Source organism: Mastigoproctus giganteus, chromosome 7, assembly GCF_048544385.1.
Source record: "Mastigoproctus giganteus isolate SK-2022 chromosome 7, ASM4854438v1, whole genome shotgun sequence".
In the NCBI taxonomy this organism is placed as follows: domain Eukaryota; kingdom Metazoa; phylum Arthropoda; class Arachnida; order Uropygi; family Thelyphonidae; genus Mastigoproctus; species Mastigoproctus giganteus.
This window is the reverse complement of record NC_143581.1, coordinates 26,198,029-26,216,085: the sequence shown is the minus strand read 5'-3', so window position 1 is coordinate 26,216,085 and position 18,057 is coordinate 26,198,029. Positions and strand designations below refer to the sequence as shown.

Below are 18,057 nucleotides of genomic sequence, written 5' to 3'. Positions count from 1 at the left end.
ACTACTTACTGTAAAGTACATTTTATTTGAATCAAGGTTCAATGTAAGTAATAAAATTTAGGCTAATATTTTAATTTATTATAAAAAAACATCGCCAGCCAGCGCGGGGTCGGACTACCCGCGGGGGCCGTGTGCGGTGCACACCCTGCCGGCTCTGCCCCCCCACAGAATGAACCTTGTACCAGGAAAGAAATATCAACTATAAGCCGCTAGTTGATCAAATAACATATTTTTTTTCCAATAAACATATTTTTACATAAAGCTAGGCTTAATGAAGAATTTCGTAAAAAGCGACAGGAACACAGATGGGCTAAGGTTTAAAACTAGTTTCAAAATACTAACAGCATTAGTATTTTGAAACAAAATAATAATACTTAAATTGTGTATAATAATACTTAAATACAGTTGGTAGGATAACTATTTTCCCCACAACGGGTTGAAAAGACCTGAGTTCGAGTCCCGTTAATGAAGAGAGAAATTTTTGTGGGCCTTTATCGCAACGTGCCTGAGTAGTCGGGATCAGGCGAGGGTAGTATGGTTTTTCCTCTCGGAAATTCTGGTTTTTTGTCCAGCAAACAGAAAATCGACCTCAGAACATACGCAATTTACAGACAATATACACCAAGCAATATAGCTTTAGTCGCTGATACTCCTACGACAACTTAAATAGTAACAAAATTTTAAAATAGTACATATTAGCCATATAGTAAAATACAGCCTATAACGCCACTATTAAAAAATTTGTTTTGGTGCACAGCCAAAAAAAAAGGTAGATAAGAAAATGTAAATTATGTCCTTCCATCTTGACGTAGTTGACCTTTTGTATTTTTCAAACTGACGTACGAAGGCAAATTGTTCAGTAATCAAAAACTCGCTGACTAAAAGAAAACTTTCTACAAATCTACTCTAAACCTCTTCTCCTGTAATTTGAATTTATGGCCCCTAATTCTAGAATTCTTTATAAAAGTAAAACTTCTGCATTCGATGATTTTACTAACTTGACTAAGATTTATAAGGCTCTCAGAGCCTTATAAATCTTAATCAAGTTCCCCCTCTGAGGTGCCTGGTTGCCAAGCTCCTTGTACGCTCCTCGTAAGGTCGCCCTTTTGCTGATCTCACCATGCGAGTTGTCCTTCTTTGGACCTTTCAAGAAACTCAAAGTCTTTTTTCAGATGAGGTCTCCATACTTGGACAATTTCCACATGTGGTCTTAGTAAGACCGCCTTACAATTTCCTCGTACAGTGGGATTATGATTTCCCTATCACTACAGGATAATGTTCGATAAATCATCGATAGGACACCATAGGTTTTCCTGGCCACCTGTTTATACTGCTCAAAAACCTTCATAACACTTAGCATAACTCCCAGATCCCATTCTTGCTCTACTGCGTTTAATTAGATCCCACCAAGTTATTTTGGGGTAGTTATTTCCCGAATACATTTTGTTGCATTAAATCATAGGTGCCACTTTTCTGACCATTCTTGAAGCCTGTTCAAGTCATCCTGAAGAAGAACTCCCTTGGCGCTGATCATTAACGACCTTAACATCAAAGTTGATCATTGTCTTCTTCTCAATATTTACGTAGTCTGCAAATTTTAACATGATGTCCTTTATCCCTTCGTCGATGCCGATTATGAAAACTAGAAACAACAGTGGTCCAAGAACCGATCTTTGGAGAGTCCCACTACTGACCTTACACCAATCTGAAGAATATCCATTAATCACAACTCTCTGCTTCCTGCCATTCTGCAGTGCATCTTAGAATCTTTCCAGTAATACCAACATGTTCCAGCTTATGCAGTAACCTCTCATGAGGAACTGAGTCAAATGCTTTGCTAAAATTCAAATAAACTATGTCGAAATTGTTCCCTATATATATCTCATGACCAACTGTGTCAAAATAGCTTTTCAGGTTAGATAAGCATGATTTTTCCTTAACAAAATCATCTTGTGTGTCCTTCAGAATGCCACGTTTATCTAAACATTCCCTTCTCGGACTGCACTCTTAATCATTGCCTCTAAGATATTCCCTACCGCTGAAGTTAGACTAACCGGTCTATAGTTATCGACTTCGCTTCTAGAACCGCTTTTATGAATTGGTGATACGCTGATACGTCTCTAATCCAAAGGAGTCTCTCCCGAGTCCAAAGATGCCCTCATCAACTTCAATGGTTCAATACGCTGGCGGCCTCCCTCAATCAATATTACTGGGCATATGCCATCAACTCCAGGAGTCTTACTTGCCTTTAGGCTGGAAAGTCTTTCTAATCAATTTCTAAACTACTAATTTCATACGATCCAGCCTCACTCGTACAGCCTCTCCTCACTATAAACGGTATTTTGTCAGCAAAGACCAATGCGAAGTGCCTATCCATTCCTCAGCAATATCAGCTAAGTATTCTAAGACTTTGCCAAATCCATTGCACAAGGGTCTAATGTGATTCGTTTTCTTCTTCGTATTCACATACATAAAAAGCTCCTTGTCACCATTCTTTGTTCTCTTAGCTAGTTCTTTCTCATACTCAGCCTTGGCCTCCCTAACCTTATTTGTGGTATTATTACAGATCAACTTGTGGCTGTTGTAGGCTTCAGTACTTTTCATTGCTCTGTAATAATCCAATGCTCTCTTTTTTTGCTCTTTGACTGGCCAGTTCTGTATTCATGCATCCCGGCATTCTCCTCGTGCTATATTTTCTTAATGGTATATATGCATCCATGATTTCTTTAATTATTGCTTTTTTTTTCGATTTCATTTAAAACATTTTTTCTCAAAAACTTAAAAGCTGAAATCGAATTGTTTTATCTGAAAATAGATTTTCAGATAAAACAATTCGATTTCAGCTTTTATTTTTAAACAGGATTAAAAATAATTAAACAGGATTAATTATTTTTAATCCTGTTTCTCAGGATTAAAAATAATTTAGCCTTTCTTTGGAATATGATATCCGTCATTCGTTCTAATTGAAAGGTGAACTTAAGTATGTACTGCGCAGCTTGCATTTATAGAGGCAATAGTGTGTCCAGATTTATGGAAATTTTATTAATTGTACATTCTTATTTACTTTACTTTTTATTCTTTCTTTCTTTATTTATTTTAGGGTAGTCATGACAGTTAAGTAGGTTGAGAAGGTCAATGGTCCATAAATTGTTTCCTTCCGTGTGCGCATTGCATCCGGTGGGAATAGCTTCATGTCCTAGCTTCGGAAGAGGTTCTATCACAAATAGATAAGATCAGGAAACAGAATTTTTATAGAGAAAGTTCCAAAATTCAACGTAATTAGTTATACTGTCTCTTAAAAGAGGACTTTGCGAGATAATTTAAAATTTCGAGCCTTAATAGGGTTCTAATAAAACACTCTTTTTTTTTCTATTAAGGTGTAGCTGCACGCAAAAGTCTAGTTAAGGACACATTATGAAGATAAAAAGTACAACAGATCTTCCATCTTCAACAGACTTCATTGGAGAAGGACATTACTATACTTGATGCGCGATCGTTAGTAAAGCTTGGCCATCGTTAATGTAGCCGAGGGAACAATACCCTTGCATAGTCAATTGCTAGCTTAATTAATGCTTCTGTGGTAAGCATTCATTATCCTTGACGAAGAGAAAGCGAAACGAATGTAAGGACAGAATGTCTGCAGTAAAGTAAGATAAAATTAAAGAGGACTGAAATTAACTGGAAGGAAAAGGTAAAAGGTTATGATATAATACTGAAGACCAAACTGAGACGTGTACAGGATTCCATACTTTTCCTTTCTTTTTTTTTTATCAATCTTTCTCAAATTAATTCTCCATAATATTATCTTATTTATTTACTTTGGTAATTATTCTCAACCGTACGTGCACAGCGTACTGTATGTACTGAAAGGATCCATAATCAAATGTGTAGTCCAGTAACTAAGAAAATACAAATTTGCTTAGTTACTGACCACTGAATTAAGAAAAATTTTATATGAGAAATAGAAACTTTAAGAAAGAAAGAAAAAATGAAAAAATATTAAGAAGAAATTCATAATTAAGTTTTCCCTTTTTGGTGAATAAAAAAGTGAAACGTACTTTACTTTTATCATGAAAAAACAATATATACATTGCTCTACCATTAATCTTTGGACACCCCTCGTAGCTCATAAAGTATGCTTCATGTGAGAGGGTACTGTTCAAAAAACAGGGCTTTTCTTTTTGCAGTATTCTTCCATAGCAGTACTAGAACAGTTGTGGTCCGCTTCCTCATGGCATGGACGGGTACTCGGAAGCAGCCTTCCTGGTAGTGAAATAGCCAGAAACAACACAACATACACATATAGACATAGCACTACACACATTTCCGGCCTTTTACAGTGTACCACAGCTGAGTTGGGAACCGTCCTACATAAAATACACACGTCCACGGTCGGGAACAATCGTACCATCTACAACCTCACACAATTAATCACTAACGTCTTTCAGGAAATGGAACTGTTTTCTCCACCATGTGTAAGTATGCTAGGGTAGAAGTGGTTGCCCAGATGACTGAGCAAAACTGTCTACCATGATATTAATATATCTGAATAGCTCTTGAATACGAATACCAAAGGGACGGTTGGAAGTCTAACGGATACTACAAAAGTTTCTCCCATCGTATTGGAGAAATGTCCATATGACGGTGATCTGGCATGTATTCATAGTAGCAAGCTTACAAGAAAAAATTTAGGAACAACTTTAATAATTATATCAATTAGTCTATAAAACAGCTTTCAAGTCTATAATAGGTTGAGATTTACAGGTCAAAGACCTGAGAGATATTTTAGACGATATTACACGAATTATAAGAATACTTTGATTTTAAATTACATATATACATTAGCAGTTATTGACAAAGATCGTACTGAATTTTTAGAAGTTCTGACTGCGCAAAGAACCAATTTTTAAGTGTTTGTTCTTCGAGACTTCCCCCTTATGCCGGTAAATTCAGAAATGACATTGGGATGGTCTGAAGGTTTTAGCTAACTTGCCTTCGGTTTGAGCCCTCTAAAATTAACTATCTAAAATTAATATTGTGCATTAGCACGAAAAATCTTCTGCAGTTATAATTGCACATTATTTTCAAAAAAAAAAAAAAAAAGGAAAAGAGGATTATACGGCTGGCTGTTTCACAAACATTTCATTTGTTTCTTTCTCTCCTTCTTCCAGAGCCACTCCGAGCGATCTCTTAGTCTGTCTAATAGTGAAATCGGCTTTGAATAAAAGACCAGCTGGAATTAATCTAATCGACTGGCTTCTGAAGTCTTATTAATAACTTAAAAGGCAAAGTGTTCGCAGATTACTTTCGTAGTTTAAAACCTTAAATAAAAATAATTATTTCGATCTTCACCGTCAATGCTGGAACGATGGGCAGACAAGAAGGGTGGAGTATAAGATAAGTTTGTTACATTTATAAAATATCTCAGCCTCCAAAAGCATGCATCTCACTTCGTTCCTTTTATATTTTTATTACGATTCGAAGTTGTAAAGGTAGACAAAAAGGTCTACCAAAGCTGTCTGAATTCATTCAAAATTAAAATTAGATAAACATAAATCTCCTATAGCAACAGCGATAACAATAACAAAAGAAACCCACCCTCTCTCTCTCTCTCTCTGAGTGAAGGTCTGTGTGTGGCTTAGAGAAGGCTCTTCTGGCCACTTTTATACCTGTACAAACGACAGTGAACACGAAATACGTGGACACGCGACATAGAGGTCTGAATAATTCATTGTGACCGGGAAGTCGAATGGCTACGGAGCCTACCGTAAACAGCTCTTTCCGCCTACACTCTTCACAGGGCTCAGTCATTATTGCTGACTCGTTGGCGCCACGTGTTGTTCCTCCGAACACGTGGGACACACGTCACCCAACTGCTCTGTACTCCTTCAATAGTTTTCGACTCCTCTGAACTGCTACCAGTACGATAGTCGCTGTAAAGCTTAGAAAGCCAGAAGGTATCGATCGATGTATAATGGTATTTATAGATTGTTTAGTGAGTTGCTACTGGAAGAAGACTAGGTTGGTATCTTAATCTTTGAAAATAATGATTCCCATGACCAAATTATACAAACTTGTATTCGGTCCTATCAACACTATTGATGAAGAGTAAATCTGATAGTATTTGTAAGTTGAAAATTACTTATCTGCTCAAACAGAATTCAGGTCCAAGAAAAAACTCTACTTGTTCCATCCTGGGAACAGGAGGGAACACGCTTTATTACAAACAACAGTCAAACATGGACTCCGAAAAGGGATTTATGATTTTTTCCGTGGTCATTCCAACTGGCACTCGATCTTAAACTTCTCACCACCGATCGATCTCTTCATCTAGGATATCTGAAAAGAGGTTGAGGTTGACAGTTATAGTCAACTTTTCAGAACGAAAATTTTCAGAGTGGAGCCTGAAGCTTATAGTGGTGTGTTGGCTGACGAAAGCTTGGCCGGTATTATAAGGCTATAGATACAAAAAAAAAAAAGAAGTTGTAAACCAAGCGGAAAGAAAGTCTAAGGCTACGGTGCAAAATCTTGACTGCACCTGAGGAGAGCAGACAAGCTCCATCCCAAAAGACGTTACCGGTAATTAACCCGACATTGTCCCAGTGAAAGGCCACTCGAGACGCGTATGCGTGTAGCTGTGCTCCACAACGGGGAGCTTAACAAAAGTGAAAGTATTTCTTTTCTTCCATTCATTAAGAGCAGATAACGACAAAAAAAAAAGGGGGGGGGAGGTAGGAAAGAAAGCACTGAAACGGTGAATAGCTTGCTCCACTATAGGATAGCCCCAATCTCCGGCATAGAAGCTATACGAGAAAATTCCACGAACTCTTCTAATTATCTTGAAACTGATTCTTGTGGCTCCATAAGACAATCCAATTATTTTTGTTGCTGTTTTAAAATAACAGACACAACTAGTGTTTTGTGTCCTTAAAGTTTTGCATATTGCACAATGAAAAACAAGAATGGAGAAAAAAAAAAAACACTCAATCCTCTTCCGAGCACGACTAACTCTGTCATGATGTAAAAAAAAAAAAAAAATCATGAAAACTCCATCGACCGGACCCTTTTCTGCATTGAGTGGAAAAACAGCGACAAACATCTCCTACTAAGAACTTACTCGCCAACAACTTTTAAGACAGGCTTCTTTAATATTCGAAATACCAACTTAAGTAAATATAAATAAATAAATAAAAATAGTTTCCAGTTACTTTGACTGTAATTAGACAAACTGTATAAATAATAAGGAAGAAAGGTCTAATGACTTTAAGAGGTCAAATGAACAAAATGTGTAAAAAAAGAAGAAAACACGAAAAAAAAAAATCTCACTCCTCATACCATTTCTGTAGCCAAAATTACATTGGGTATGCAGCACCAGATGCATCATGAAACCGACGTAAATACAATCTTGGGTTTCTCTGCAACCGTGGATGAGATAAGAGGAAATTGCTACAGAGTGGAGGGAAATTAGATATAGCATGCAGTAGAACCATCTGTCATCACAGTAAATAAAATATATACATATAAGGTGTAAGGTATATTGATGTCATGCAGCACCAGGGGTTTCCCCCATCTCCGCGTTGCTTTCATTGTGAGTGTAGCAGTTTGCTGGAAATGCCAGAGATTTAAAAGTGTGTGGGTATTGTACATGTGTAATGTCATGTACCGTTGTTCGTCTGGTCATTTAGCCGCTGAACTCCTGCTGGAGCCCAACGTTGCCCCACCTTCGCCCCGTGGAGGCAGACCAGGAACCCAGTAGACAGTTACTCTGGCAGGTCCTGCCGCTTAGTTTCCTGAGATTTCGGCGGCTAGGACCTAAATAATAAAAAAATATATAAGTAAAGTGAAGTGTAAAGTGCAAAGTGTGTTTAGGGTCAAACGGCACCAGGGGTTTCCCCCCCATCTCCGCGTAGTTTACATTGTGGTGTGATACAGTTCACTGTAAAGACCAGAGATTTAAAAGTATATGGATCTTGAGGTGTGTGATGTCGTGTACCGTTGTTCTTCTGGCCATTTAGCTGCCAGACCCCTGCTGAGGCCCGACGTTGCCCACACTTCGCCCCGTGGAGGCAGACCCGCCAACGTGATATGCGATATGTCATCAAAAGGAATCAGAACGCATTAATTTACAGGTATTACTGGTGGCAAAAAAACAAACTATTACATTTGGGTGACCAGGAAAGTTATTTTATATACCAGTGTGTATTTGTGTTTTAAATTGCATGTGTTCTCTAGTCGATTTGCCTGTTTTTCTAGACGAAAAACCCCAGCTTCTGGGGAAAAACCTTACAATCTATGCCTGAGACCAACTAACTCAGCCACTGAGTGAAAAATCCCATAAAAGTTCCACGCGTCATTGACGGGATTCGAACCCGGGCATTTTTCACCTTGTGTGGGGAGAGCGGTGACGATACCACTGTACTACACGCGTAGACTGGTGGCAGCACCAAAACAGTGGTGAAACTGCTATACCGCACGAAAAGGCCTGATATTCGGGCCCCTTTACGGTAAAGGGTTCATGAACAATGGGTGCCGGTTCGCAAATTCGTCAGGATGGGATATAATTTGTAGTTTCGCTATTGCAGGAACCAAAAGGCTTTGACTAACAAGATATAAAACGTTTGATAAATAAGCGGAAGTTCTTAAACAGTTAAGGATATTAATCAGAGAAATCACATATTCTGATTGGCAAGCCATTATTTTGCTTTATTTGACTCGCCTCATCTCGCTTCATTGGACTCGTCCTCACGTACAGATACTGCTATCATTCATGGTATACCCGCGCTTCTGGCAAACTTAACCTCAAAGAACGATATTCCAAAACAAAATTGTATAACAGCAATTAATTTCTTCATAATGAATCATCACTAATTTTAATCGACAAACTATCTACACAACAAAGAAACACTGACCTATCTTACGTATTTTCTGTTCACATATGGGATTTACATTACTTAACAAAAACTCCTTTTTTAAACAGATCATCGTGATTTTTAATCTGTCCTTTTATTCCAAACAACCTGTCTGAATTAATCTACATGTGAAAGCCATTGTTCTAGCTCGTCTCTTTAACATCTATACAAACGACTAGCCCATTCTGAGATGGATTTGCAATTTTGTGTATGCCGACGATTTATCTCTTGTCACACAGGCTAAAGGTTTTCTGACTACTGAAAACACTGTGATTCAACTCTTAATCAAAACTGGCGAGTACTATCACAAAAATGCCTTACCAGCAAATCAAAACAAAATGAAACTCAGTTTGTTTCACCATAAAACATGGATGCTAACAGATCGCCCATCATCTCTCGGGATGGTATCCAGCTTAATTTTGGTAAACAACCAATTTACCTAGGTGTCACGCTGAATCGCACCCTTATCTTTAAAAGATACATAGAACAAACAAACAAAAAAAAAACTATAAGTCAGAGCACAAAACAACATTCTTCAAAGGCTTACATCAGCTAAATGGGAAGCTGGTCAACATTTCTCAACTGAAGAGTATGTCATCCTGTCTGGGCCAGATCCTGTCATGCAAAAAAAAAATAGCACTTGTATTAAATCAAACTTGCAGCCTTGTCAAGGATGCCTAAATTCAACGTCGGGTTAATGATCTTTACGTGCTGGCAGGTATTGCCCCTCCCTCTACTAAAAGAAATGTTAATAGTGAAACACAGAACAGTACAGCTACTTGCTCCCAATGTCCATTGTATGGCCAGAAACCTGCTCCACACCACAGGAGTTTTTCTGCAAGGGGCACCACTGCTTTCCTCTCCTCTTTATATTACTGGATTGACTCTGGGAAGAGACCATTGCCAAACAACAACCTAACAGACTTTATCTGCCTCCCACTACTGGAGGCACTTCCACCAAGAGCCATGCACACGTGAAAAGTATGAATAGACTTCGGAGGTTTATCGGAAGTTCGAAATTTGATCAGACCCTTGGGGTTACTCATGTGATCCTGTAGAATGTGGCTGCAGTGCCATCCAAACCATGGAGCATTTGTTGGACTGTCCTTTGAGTGGTCAACTATGCTCCACAGAGGACCTTGCTGCATGACGATGAGTGACTTCTGAGGAGCATAATTGACCACTACGCTCCTCAAAGTCCCCCACATTTATTTCGGTGCAATTTTGCAGTTTGTGAAGGTGTGTTGTTAGTAGTATAAACATAAAACAGTATTTATTTTTCAATCTTAAATCCCATTTATCTGAAAAGAGGTTGAGGTTAACGTCACTTAAAAATAAACTTGTAATACAGTTACCTGAATTAAAGAGCTGCTAATTACTTTCTTAATTTACAGGTTTCTCTGTAAACTTACCTCCCGTTCATTGTTGCTGAAGCTGATACCTAAGTTGGGCATAGCACGTAAAATAGCCACCATGGATTGGATTGTGTTGCTATAGACAACGGGTTTGTACTGTTTGAAATCTTCCTGTGTGAAGCCGCTGTCGTGAATAATCCTGAAAAATTTCAACCCATCAATTAGACAAAAATGCTTTTTGTGATGACCAAACTTATATTAAATATGAAATATAAGTACTGGAAATATTCTCGATAATAAAGAATAATATCGACAAATAAAACAAGCAAAAAGAATTCATCGAATTATATTTTTCAGGATAACGAAGTTCTGTAAACTCTTCTCTGTGTTGATTAAATCACCAACAGAGAGGCAATTATTGTCAAAAATAAATAATAGCAACAATTTCTATATCCTGCCCATGAAACGAAAGCTCTTTTGAATGGCAACCTGTCACCATCATAAAATTGCAAATTGTACACTGGAACTCGCAGAGGATGGTCACAAAATAACTTAACGCAAATGTAAATGTTTTGACGTAAGCGCATTAATCTACAAAGAAAAAACAATAATCAAGCGATATTTCGGGGCTTCAAAGGAAAAGGCATGCAAATAGGGAATACGTCTTCGTCAAAGATAAACATCCTATTCTATGTGTGTGTGCGCCCAAACTGACTAAAAGCTATGAAGCGTTCTATATATCATGGTTTTAATAGGTGAATACTTCGGTAGGTTTGCCTGTTTGCTGGGCGAAAAAAAACCCAAATTTTCAGGAAATAAAACCAATCAAGCACACGCTTGTTCGAGGGGTTTCTTGATTGGTTATCTGGGCCACACTGTGAAAAGAGCTGATAAAAGCTCTCTCAGCCAAGAGGAAATAGGGAATGGATGGTAAAGCAGTGAAATTGATACTTGGTAAAATGATGCATTGTTCGCTGTTGCTATTAAAAATATAAATATGGGTGCTCTCAAATCATACAGAACAGAGGATGAAAAACAAGTAAGATCCTTGATCATTTCGAAGTTTAAAATAGGGGAATTTTCCATAGTTTCACTTTCACTCTTAGAGGAATGCATTGCAAGAGAGGTATCCAGGCATTTAGAAGTGTTCAAGCCATCTGAACTCAAAACAATGACAAAGTACTAACTGAACCCCTATAAGTTCAAAATAGTTCAAGGTTTGTCCTCCGACCTAGAAGTCTGTCAGAATTTCTGAAACCTCCATATCGTCCAACATGAATATGACAAATAATTGTTAAATTGTGTTTTATAGTCCGATGAAGTCCATTTTTATCTTCATTCATTTTCATTTTAATGGGGCTGTTAATACGCATAACTGAACCAGGTGAAATTTAAACAGGTTGGAATGCCCCATATCAAAAAATTACTGCATTAATAAGAGAAAAGTTTCGTGGAAAAAACAAAGTGACCACACCGTAGTCTAAAGATAATATCTAAATTAAAGTGCAGGTGCCTCTCAGTTAAAAAAAATTAACAAATGACTTCATAAATTCAAAGCTTTTGACAGCGTACTGTTGAAAATGAAATATATAAAGTGTTATAATCAGTCTTATAGATAAGCACAGATACGCATGAATGAAATTCATTCTTTCATTCATTAATTAATAGATGTTGCTTATCTTCGAATGTGTTTCCACAAAAGCACAATATAAATATATTTAGGTGTTTAGATGCCTGTTTAGCACCAAAGGGGCCTCCGTAGCCGAGTGGTCAGGAGCGCGATTGCCGGCACCCACCAGTCTTGCACTACCACTGGTGGGTGAGGGATTTTAGTGCTGAATTGCCCAGACTGATTTAGTAGACCCAGGCTCGGATCTCCGTGCCAGGGACGAGCACCAAGTGGCACTTACCCATGTGGTGCCTGCTATTTGGTGGCAAAGTAGCCTGATGTTACATTATACCACATTACACTAACACTACCTACACATACACTTTCAGGCTAACAGTTTAAGATTATTTTTCGCCCACAGAATACGCAGGTGGATATGGATGTAAGTCTAGGGGCCACCCTGCGACAAGAATGCATATAAGTACTGGTTTAGCGAGAGGATGCTCATGCAGGAAAATTCCCGATTTATTTAAATAAAGTGCTTTATATATAGGATGTTCATTAACACGTAGACCGTACTTTCAGGACTGATTCCGGATCCGAAACAATGCGTGCGTAGTGTGTGTGCAAGTGTGTTAAGCCATAAAGCAATTAAAACTGTGATGTGTCAGTATACTCAGTCTGTAAATGCATGTAAACCCTGTAAACCCTCGCCTGAGACTGACTAACTCATCCACTTTGGTTGGTTGGTTGGTTGTTGATGTAGGGCTTTTTGGTTGTTGGGCTAAGGTCATGTTGCTCCGTGTGTACTGTCTGTAAATTGCGTGTGTCCTGTGATCGATTTTCTGTTTGCTGGACGGAAAAACCAAAGTTTCCAGGAGAAAAACCATGCTACCCTCGCCTGAGACCGACTAACTCTGCCACGCTATGAAAAAGGCCCATAAAAATTCCTCGCGTCATCGCATCCACCTTGTGAAAAGTTCATAAAAATTCCTCTCGTCATTGATGGCATTTTTTCTCAGACTTTTTCCATCCACAGTGATTATAACCACCATCCTCGAGGGCCTGGAAATAATGAAAAAATTCATGTCAACGCGTGTCCGCAAGCGCTATATTTGCCTAAGGCCCGTAAAATCATGGGATTAAGTCCCCTCGAATCATAAAATAAATATTTTTATTTACAATTCAAAAAAACACAAAACACAAAAAACACGTTTCTCGGCAGAGGGAACTATTCTACCATAGTTCCCTCTGCCGCTGAGAGAACCTTAGAACTATGTATAAGTAAAGGGGACGCCATAAAGGGGACGTATAAGGGGACGCCAACTGTTCTTTCTCGACGATTACGGCCGCACAAAACGCCTTCTTCGGGAAAATTTCATCTGTATCAAATGACAAGTATTCAATTCTATGGTACTGAACAAACAACCACCTCATCTTAGAGCAGAATAGTTATAATATCAGTAATTTAAAATGCAGTTTAAAATGAGAATTATTGAACAGGATGACTTTTTGAACGCGCCATTGGCGCCATGACTTCGAAAACGGCACCAAACCTATCCATTTATCCATTTATCATTATTATTAATAATCCAAAAACATTAAATGTCATTTCGTAATAAACATTTTCACAGGGGTCCCAAAAATACTTTTGCCTAGGGTCACATATCCTCGAGGCCCTGCGTGTTCGATTCTCAACCGTTACGGAACTCTGGTGGGCTATTTGAATTTTAAGATATGACTATGGATTTTTCAGTGGTAAAAATAATAAACAAATAAATAAGAATAAGTATAAGCAAACATTTACCAAGAAAAATGTTTGTTCATACTAGGTAGATGTTTGCTTATCTTTATTTATTTTTTATTATTTTTTTAGCATTGAAAACTTCATAACACCATAACAGCTAGGAACAGCTGCTAGGGTGCTAGGGTGGTCTAAATCAGCTGTTATGATCATATTTTCTGATCCTGAAACTACACCTCTCATGTTATGAAATACCCTGTATACTTCATAAGAACACAATGAAAAACAGTTTGAAAAACGGACAAATATGCACGAAATTAGAGAATTTTTATGGGGGGAAAAAGGAGCTGGAGAAGATAAATATTGGCCATGTGCAGCGAACATTTTGAACATCTGTTTTCAAAGCATTGCGTGCACTAAGACTATCCAATCATAATGAGCCTTAAATCTTAACACACGATCTCAGGAAGTCAAGCAATTTATCAAAGTAATCTATTGCAGAGTCACTCTGTTAGCCCTCTTATCTTACAGCTCTATAAATTTCCTTCTCGGGTGGAATTCGTCTAAGAAGAAAATGTACAAATGGAAAATACTGACGTTAACAACTCGAGATTAAAAGACTCTACAACTAGCTAGTCGATGCACAGATAACAGAGTAAAACGTCAGTCCTTAAATGAATATACACTGGTGTTCAAAGAAAGTGCATCACCCCTTAAAATTGTAATTGCCGTCCGAATAACGTAAGTATATGGCAATATTTCTTACAGATTGCATCACATAGGATTGACACGCGTAAGTGATGACGTAATATTGCATCAGCTGTTACTTTCAGCTATATAAGCACGTTCTCAAGAGTTGCAGCCATTCCTTGCTTGTGTCAGGATGGCGAGTTACGTGCAGTTGCGCCACGAAGAAAGAGTGCTATTGTTGCTTTACGTGAAGAAGGATGTTCATCTCGTCATGTTGCTTATAGAGTGTCTTGTAATCAGTCGACAGTGAGTAGATTTCTTTCCAAACTCAAGAATACTGGTTCTGCTGATAGGAAAAAAAGGAACCGGATGCAAACGAGTCACTACGCCAAAGCAGGACCGCTTTTTGAAGCGCGTATGCCTTAAAAACCGTAAAGCTTCTTCGTCTGAGCTGAAAAGAGAATGGGAAGAACATACAGGAGTGGTAGCAAGTGCAGTAACAGTCAGAAGACGCCTCTTCAAAAATGGACTTGTAGTCCGTCGTCCTAAGAAGAAGTCCCTCCTCACACAAAAAATGAAAAAGGCCCGATTAATTTGGTGTAATGAGCATGACAAATGGACCCCCGAGCAGTGGAAGTCAGTTATTTTCTCGGATGAGAAGAAATTCAACCTGCGTGGCTCTGATGGGAGACAAACGATTCGCCGTAGACGTGAAGAATACCATCCAGACTGTATGGTGTCTACAGTGAAATTCCCTACCAGCTAAATGATATGGGGATGCATTTCGTATCGCGGAGTAGGTCACCTGCAGTTTAGAAAAGGTTCCGTAAATGCCTGGATACCTGGTTATATTGGAAGGCAAATTACTGCCAACCATTAGACACCATTTCAACCTGCCAAGTAACTGCATCTTTCAGGACGACTCTGCTCCCTGTCATCGGTCGAAACGTGTAAGTAGGCATTTCTGTAGTTACTTTAGCTTCATTTCTGCATTAGAGGTTCAACAGTAGTGTGTTTACATTTGTTACAGGTGAAAAAATGGTTGGAAGAACGGTCTATTACAACTGTTAGCTGGACAGGAAATAGTCCAAACCTAAATGCTATAGAGAACTGTTGCCATCGTGTGGAATCTGCAGTTGCCAGAAAGAAACCAAAGACCCTTCGTAGTGGAACTTCAGGAAGCCATAGTTCGTGTTTGGAACCACGAACCATCAGTTGATTATCTTTTTTCAGAAATTGATCTTGTCAATGCCTCGACGGTGTGCTGCTGTGATCTGGGCCAGAAGCGGTTCAACCAAATATTAGTTCGCACTTGGTGAACTTTTCATTTTGTTTTCCATTTAAAATAATAAACTGAAGCAAATTGAGGGCCTCTGATAACATTTAAGCCATAATTGTCGTGTTTACCAAAACTGTTGTATAAAGGTTTCCAAAGCTCATTTTTGAATATTTAGAGAGCACCTGTCAAATATTACTTAGTTTTGCCTTAACTATTAATAAATATCTTTTGTTTATATTTCTATTTGCGATGCTAGTCATTAATGTAACATACCATTGCGAAAAAGAGTTAGAAATGTGAAATTCCTAGGTGATGCACTTTCTTTTAACACGAGTGTATATACGAAGCAGACAGAAGCTACGTGAGTATATAAATCTGAAAAAAATGAAGTTTTAAGTAATACAGGTTTTAAAAAAAATCAGCATTCTGTACTAAACTGGCTAGTTGTTTTAACTATGCGTTTAAAATCACTATGGGGATGTTGCCAAATGCATTTGTCAGGACCACTCTACTCCACGTCATAGAGCCAAAGTACTATTTCAAAACAAAATAAGCAAAAGTTTTAAATTTATGAAACGTCGCACTTTTTCTTAAATAAATATAATTCAGTTCGCTGTCTCTACTGTCCACAAGTTCGAAAATGGTTCAAAGATAAGTCCATTCGTACAATAACATGACCTGAGAAAAGTCCAGACTCCAATTCAATTGAAAATTATTGAAATATGATTGTTTTGGTAACGCAAAATAAATAAAAAACACACAGAGAGCTTTAGGAGACATTAAACCGTGTTTGGCGTCATGAGATTTCCCAAGAAGACATTCAGAACCGTCGATGCCACGACGATGTGCAGCAGCCATCAAAGCAAGGGGTGGACCAACGAAATATTATTGTCCACTTTGTTGTGTTTTTTCGTTATACAGCTGCCTGTCATCCGACTACGACCACTCGTAGTCGGATGACAGGAACACGAACAAAGTAATGAAAAAAAAAATCACTGCTTTCATAGAATTTCTGTTATTATGTATATGAACCATAACAACATGCAGTTATTTTGAGAGAAAAAGTACTTATTTCATTATATATTTATCCATTAGGCATAAAATCAAATTTTCCTGCAATTAATAGTTTCATATGTGTATTGTTATTACTTACATTCTTTCAGCTATTTCTCAAAGATTGCCAGTATAAGGAAAAACAACCTAAAACATGAGGTGATGAATTTTTTAAGGCGATGCAATTTTTTTGAGAACCACTGTAAATATTTTCCAAAGTGCAGATAATGAGCACTTTGAGAAATATTTGGTTACTCGGGAAATGGGTTGGTTGATGGTCAGAACTAGGATGGCAATATCCCAGTAAATTTTATTATCCTGGAAAATGTGCAAGGTGAATTTTTTCTATTTTTTTTTTCTATTTACGTAAGGTACAGTATTTTTAATGGGATTACAGTGCCACAGTTTAGAAAACCTTACTTTTGAAATTCACGTGATATAAAGTAAATGATTACAGGGTGTCTATAAAGTTCTTGCACATTTTTAAAAATTAATAACTTTTGATCTACTGATGATAAAATAAAACTGAACAGTATTTTAATGGTTACCGTTAAATTAAATTTTTGACTTTGCTTCAAGAAAAGCGATTGAAATTCTCTGGCTAGCTGAATTTAAATTTATAACCATTGTTCAAGGGAAATTTGCAAAGGACTATAAAAAATCTCTTCCACATAAGAACTCCACATTATGAATTCAAGTTGTGGATGAAACATTTCACAGAATACAAAACATCGACAGTTCGGATGACTTCTCATCTGTCAAAACTTCAGATAATTGAACAACCCACTGTTAGATGAAAGAAGAAAAAGTAGATGGAGTAGGAGAAATATATTACAAAATATCCCAGTAATATTACGAAAGGTATACAGAATTTCGGTGACACATATTTATCCTGCTGACCACTGCAAAGTTATAAAAGTTATGAAAAAAATTTGTTCAGTCTGAGTTAGTTCTGCAAGTGAACGAACAGCTAGCAACAGGATACTGAAAAAGTGGTACAGAATCATACATGTCTCGTAGTATAATTCTTAGATATAAAATACAAATTTGTTCTAACGCAGAAAGGAGCACTCATTTTCTTAACGTTAAAATTCCAGAAGAATACTGGTTACTTGCATTGTGAACCCACAATGAAATAATTCCCAGCCTTTTTATAAATTAATAGAAGTTAAAAAGAAATAACTAATTATTCTGTTACTAATTAATTATTAACCAATTAACTAATAATACCTAAAAATAATTACTGTATTTTCACTTCGCTCACAATGTAATCTTTTACTCCCCATTCTTCCTGGATTTTAATAACAATGGAAATAAAAAGTATTAATGTTCCTGCTATGATTAATATAATAAGCAAATAGTAATATAAGCAATTAAACAAGGTAAATACACTGTTACATCACTTGAATAAGTTTCAG

At 37.5% G+C, this 18,057-nt stretch overlaps 1 protein-coding gene across 1 annotated transcript in view; it reads right to left on the bottom strand.

Moving 5' to 3' along the window:
* The window catches only part of LOC150082701 (guanine nucleotide-binding protein G(o) subunit alpha), a 154,012-nt gene that overhangs the window by 55,582 nt on the left and 80,373 nt on the right, over positions 1 to 18,057 (bottom strand). The window contains exon 3 of the mRNA XM_090377573.1: positions 10,322 to 10,463. Within this exon, the coding sequence (XP_090233699.1) occupies positions 10,322 to 10,463 (142 nt within the window). The remainder of the gene's footprint in view (positions 1 to 10,321; positions 10,464 to 18,057) is intronic.